The 6,183-nt window shown below is 42.0% G+C and overlaps 1 protein-coding gene across 1 annotated transcript in view; it reads left to right on the top strand.

Moving 5' to 3' along the window:
* Positions 1-6,183, top strand: part of EIF2AK4 (eukaryotic translation initiation factor 2 alpha kinase 4) — a 123,878-nt gene that overhangs the window by 96,265 nt on the left and 21,430 nt on the right. Inside the window, exons 25-27 of the mRNA XM_007460187.1 lie at positions 724-892; positions 1,811-1,927; positions 3,488-3,553. Coding sequence (XP_007460249.1) covers positions 724-892; positions 1,811-1,927; positions 3,488-3,553 — 352 coding nt within the window. The remainder of the gene's footprint in view (positions 1-723; positions 893-1,810; positions 1,928-3,487; positions 3,554-6,183) is intronic.

Genomic DNA, 6,183 nt, shown 5'->3' with positions numbered 1-6,183 from the left:
CAGGAATGCTGAACGCCAAGGACCTCCAGGCACTTAACTGCTGGGGAAAGGTTTGGTGTACATTCAAATACCACAGGAGTCAAACACCAAGAGCTTCATAAATTGGAGCAATATTCCTGTCAACGAGGCAGCCGACTTTGCAGCTCCTTTCCTAAAGAAAATCAAAGCTCTTTACATGCTTTTATTCTCAGTTCCAAGTGAACAATTAATATTCATAATCCTAGGGTGTGGGGATCACTGTGTAGAAAACAAACACTTAAGATAAAATTATTTTTGTTTGTAATTTCATCTCTGTTTTAGACATTTAAAAAAAAAAAAATTAAGCCCTGTAGTTTAATAGTGGCAACACTGGGAATTGGAACCTAGATCACAAGGCAAGACTATTCTGGGCACATCTATCTTTATGTTTTCTTAATCATATTACTGATTAATTTTTTCACATTTGTTTATTTTATCTTATTCAACAATCTCTTACACATATTTAATTCCAGTAAGCCAGCAGTCCCCAACCTTTTTGGCACCAGGAACCGATCTCATAGAAGACAGTTTTTCCACGGACGGTGGGGTGGGTGATGGGGGCGATGGTTCATGCGGTAATGTGAGCGATGGGGAGCAGCAGATGAAGCTTCGCTCACTCACCCGCCGCTCACCTCCTGCTGTGCCGCCCGGCTGGGGACCCCTGCAGTAAGCAATGACCTTAGAAACGCGGGTTTCTCTCTCCAGATACTGCATAGAACGCGTGTTCAGACCTCGCAAATTAGACCGATTTCATCCCAAAGAACTTCTGGAATGTGCGTTTGATATCGTCACCTCTACCACCAACAGCTCTCTGCCTACCGCTGAAATCATCTACACCATTTATGAAATCATCCAGGAGTTTCCAGCACTTCAGGTTCCTTCCCATATCCTAACATCCCAAGGTTATCCCACTAGATAGAGTCCTCTGCCGAGTGCCGTGGGAAAGCCATGAACTGCTCCTCAGATGGTGCTGGCGGTGAATCACGTTGTTACTCAAGTCCCCCGGAAAGTCTGATGTAGCTTTTGAGACTTGTCTCAGGCTCTTACCTCTGCCTTGACCAGAACGGGTTTTGTTTTTGTCTCTTTGGTTGGGGGGAGGGTGTTGTTTCTCTATCCACTCTTCCAAAATTTGAGGAATTAGCCTAAGATTCCTAGGATGCTTTGAGCATGTTGAGAACCCTCAGCTCTCTCCTACACCCAGGCTCTTAACAACCAGCTTCACTTAGCATAGTCTCTGTGGACTACCTAGCCAGTGGAGGCTGCTGTGAGCACAGTGGTGGCTCTCGTCCGCCTTTCCTCTCCATCCCACACACACGCCCTGTTCACCCCGCCACAGTGAACACCCGTCAGTCATGGTGTGCCCCTGTCCAGAAGGACCTCTCTATCCAGCTGCGGTTGGGGCCCTTTCTCCCACTGCACCTGGCTCAGCACACAGCCCGCCACCCTACAGATGCTCATTGATTGACTTGTGCTTATATTCCACCAGCCAGGCTTATAGGTCAGTCACTATTGAACCAGGTCCTCTCCCTCTTTGAAATCTGTGTCGGCTCGCTCAGGCTTTTGAACATAGCTGGAGACCAAAGTATTTCTGATGCGTATAATAAAGTATTATATTATACTCTGACCACAGTAGTGCAAGAGGAATGTATATGAAAAAGTAAACTAGAAGACAATATGCTAAAATTCAGTCCTAATGTTGTGTCAGGTTGGTAAATTGGTGATAAGATTCTATATTTGGTCATGTGCGTGTATTGCTTTTATAATGAAGATAATAATAATTTCTCTATCCTAGGAAAGAAACTACAGTATTTACTTGAACCATACCATGTTACTGAAAGCAATACTCTTACACTGTGGGATCCCAGAAGATAAACTCAATCAAGTCTATGTTATTCTGTATGATGCTGTGGTAAGCATTTAATTACTTTGAGCTGATATTGAAGGATAATAATAATAGTTCATGGGTATTTTCTTAGTGATGTAACCATGAAACTGAATTGGAAATTTTATCTCCTTCCCTTATTGCTCTAAGGTAAAAGAACCGATTGGCTTTGATTCTGTCAACAGTTAACAAGTGTTGGTTGAGCTTTTATTCTGTACTAAGCCTTGTGCTACTAGTGACCTCCAGGGTGTTTTTTTAAGGGTAACTTCTGAAGATTGAATTATCTTATTTAATTTAAAATATAATAGAGTTCTTCACTAACCTACTTCTTGAGGCAAAAAAAATCACTGAGTAGTTGGTCCCGATACTTGCCAGTAATAATTTTTAAAAAGAGTTAACCATTATTGAACATATGCCATGCTCAATATTTATGTGCCAAGCATTGTTCTAAGCCCTTTACATGGATTAACTCACTCTAATCTCACAAGCACTGTTACTGTCCTTTAGAGAGACCAAGAAAGGGAAGTGTTAGTTTTGAGAGTAAAAGACTTATGCCCTGCCCGTATTTCTTCCAACCTGTCTGAGCTTATCAGCAAAGTCATTTATAGACTTGGATTGGTTGAACTGGGGGAGACTGGTTTAGACCTGTCTTGAGGCCTCATTTATCACCTTCCTGTGGGACTAGGGCAGCATCACCTCCTGTTACTCTTTCTCATTTAGCCACATCGCAGTGCTCGTTACTCTCTAGTATGTGTGCAAAGCCTGGAGGGGAAACGGTGAAAAGCTTAAATGGTATTATATATTACGGCGCCAGGATGGAAATGAATCCTTATCTCTTCTAATTTCTTTTCATGTTAAATATTATTTATTATTATCCTATTTATTCTAAAATAAGAACATCCAGGAGATTCAATAGCTAACAGTGCCAGACAGCCTATGCTTAAGGAAGGACGAGCAGGGGAGGTCCATAACGGCTTACTGTTTTCTGTACACTAAAAAGCTCAACTCGCTTTTCTTTCGTCTGCCAGGGACACATCAAGGGCTCTAACTTTACTGTTTGCTTCTTTGTGGTTCTTTTCTCCTCCCAAAGTGCTGCTGCTGTTTGGCAGGGACAGATACAACGGTGTCAGAGAGACGCCGGCGGAAACGCCCGGGGATGGTGCAGAGGGCTTCCCATCACTCTTGTTCATATCCTGCAGCCTGCCTGCCAGCATGGGATGGCGCCCAGAGCCTGTCCGCACATGGCTTTCATTAGGGGACATGGATCAGTTGACTCCCTCCCAGCCCAACATAAGCACCCTGGTTAAGCCTGTCCACCTCCGGGTCACCTCACCATTCAGCAAGTGCAGCTCTTCCCTTATTAATTCTTTTATGTCAGGGGTATTCACATTTTAAAATAATGTTAGTTATAGTTTATGTGAATTGTGGAGGGAAAAAATGTTTTTTAATCAGAGTTAATCCATCTTTCATGATGAGGAGCCGTTTGTCCAAAATGAAGGATACACCTGTCAGAATTAGCCTGGAAATTGTATCTTGTTCAGGGCCAAATTTGGTGACTCTCATTGTTACCTTTTTCTGCCCCATTAGACCGAAAAGCTGACGAGGAGAGAAGTGGAAGCTAAATTTTGCAATCTGTCTTTGTCATCGAATAGTGTAAGTACATTTTAACAATGTGATTACAGCTCTCTCTGTGATTTTATGGTACCAGAAAATGCCACCAAATTCTCGCTGCAGTAAGGCAGCAGTGCCCCCAGCTGCCTCAGATAATTTTCCCCTTGAGTGTTGATAGGTGCCATGGCAACGTCTGGGATTAGGGGAGGAGAAGCCAGTGTCATGATCAAAGAATGCCTCTCCATGCTGCCCCTTAATGTGCTGTAATCACCCTGTTTCTCCCTGATCACCAGATCCTTCTTTCTTACACCCCTCGTAAAGGCTGTGCTTGGTGGAGCCTCCTGCTGAGGAGACCTCATACTGCTTGGCCTCTTCTGAAACAGATGCTTCAGGACCAGTTTGAGGCACAGAGCTCTGCAAAGTCATTTGGTTGTCCACCTCCCATGCTTCCCTCCCGCCCCCTGGTCTTCTAACACCTCAGAGCTGCATTAAAGCTCTTGCTTTTCTGGGCATTTCCTACTCCCAGAATCGTTCATTTGCTCACGTTGGCAATGAGGAAAATCTCATGGGGTAAACAGGTTTGTCATTTCTCTCTATAGGCATCAGGTTGGGCCCAGATCTTTGACACAGTTACCCACACTTAACTCAGTCCCTGAAAAGCAAAAGACAACAGGGATTTCTTACATTTTCCTGAATATTTATATAAGAGAAGATTTTTCTTTTTTTTTTTTTTTTGTTTCCCCAGAACCCTTCTAGACCTTGGTCTGACACTCAATTACATAATCCTGTGGTGATGAGTTTTTTTTTTTTTTTTTTTTTTTTTTGTTTCCCCAGAACCCTTCTAGACCTTGGTCTGACACTCAATTACATAATCCTGTGGTGATGAGAAAAATTCACTTATGGGATAGATTAAAATATGATCGTTCGGGGACTTCCCTGGTGGTCCAGTGGTTAGGACTTCGCCTTCCAGTGCAGGGGTGGGGGGGTGGGTGCCGGTTTGATCCCTGGTCGGGGAGCTAGGGTCCCACATGGCTTGTGGCCAAAAAACCAAAACCATGAAACAGGAGCAATATTGTAACAAATTCAATAAAGACTTAAAAATATATATATACAGGCAGAGTCATTCAGATTTTGGGACACCTACAGTGTGTCAGGCACAGTTCTAGGGATATAAAGAAGAGTCAGTTGAAGAGTCCGCAGACTGCTTTCAAGTTCTTCATTCATATTGGCCTTTAAAAGCCATGAGGGGACCCATACAGCATGTGTCTACCCTCAGCTCTTTAAAACAACTTTCACAGGCACCGTGGTTTAAAGAAATCACTCAGATAGTTTGCAGGTTGGGAAAGTAAACCAGATACATACAACTAGGAGCTCTAGAAATTAAACCAGATTACATTTTAAATGTTAAATATTAGAGGAGATCTTAACAATTACAAAGTGATCCAATGGCATAATATTCTAATATGAAGAACAGTATTTACATAATACCCTAGATGTGTACACAGCACATGGCCTGTGCAGAAATAGTCCTGTGTATAAATGACACAAAGGACCTGCCCAAGAAACTGCCCAGTTCAGTGACTCCTTGCCCAACCAAAGGTTCAAGCCCAAAAGGTTCTTTGAACTAATGTCACATTTCAAAATATTTCACACTTGCTCATGCTGGCTGCATTGGTTGCTAAAATGTCAGCCTCTTTGCTTTTTGCTAAATCTCTACCCACTAGTCATTTGATATTAAGCATTAGTTTGAAGTTCTGTGTTTGATTAGTTCAAAATGGAAAAATTAGTATCTAATATAGGCATTTGGTACTCTCATTATTTTAAAAGGGAACTCTAAGGATACTAGAAAAGGGAGGAGAAATATTGCAGGAGAGTTTCAAATATCTGGCCCAGTCTTCGTATTTTACAGATGAGGCACCTAAGGTCCAAAGAGATATGTGACTTATCCCAAGTCACATGGAGTTAGTTGATGATAGGGTGAGAACCAAAATCTGGGGGTGTTAACTCCAGTGCTTCTGGTAGTTTTTTAATGGGGTGATATAATGTTAAAATTTATTGAGAAGAAACAATTTTTTATTAAGAAAAAATAATTTAAAATCAAAGATGTAATTTTAAAATTAAAAATTTTTATCTTTAATATAGTAAAGAAATTATAGATTTTAACACTTACGGATTTTTTTTAAATACAAGTGATTTATGATTATTAAACAAAGTCTTCATTCAGCTCTTTGGTTCCACGTGCCAACTTATAGATGAACTAGGTTCTGCCTGCCTGTAGTCTCAAAGTAGCTGTAATTTTGTTTCTTAGTTTCCACTTTAGCCCCTGGGATTCTTTTTTTCTGGTTTTATGATCATAGTTATTTCCTCTTTCACCTACTGTGCGCCAGGGTCATTATTAGCCACTGCCCCCTCCTGGGGAAAACGAGGAGTACAGCTGGTGAGAGCTGGGATCTGGGGTGAGCTCTGAGCCAGAGAGAAGGAAGAATCAGGGGCTGCCTCTAGGAGATAGTATCCAAACTGCATCTCAAGGCTACAAATAGGAGCTATTCAAAGCGAGGACAGGGAATTCCTGGCTAATTCAGTGTAGTATTAGAACAAGTCAGACTTTGCCTTCCTGTCCCCCGTTGACGTGCCTGTAGTAATGGAAATTCAGGAGCATGAGGAGGGAAAGA

This window comes from Lipotes vexillifer, unplaced genomic scaffold (assembly GCF_000442215.2).
Source record: "Lipotes vexillifer unplaced genomic scaffold, Lipotes_vexillifer_v1.1 scaffold408, whole genome shotgun sequence".
Taxonomy (NCBI): Eukaryota; Metazoa; Chordata; class Mammalia; order Artiodactyla; family Lipotidae; genus Lipotes; species Lipotes vexillifer.
The sequence above is the reverse complement of the archived record's forward strand: the minus strand, read 5'-3'. Positions and strand labels throughout refer to the sequence as shown.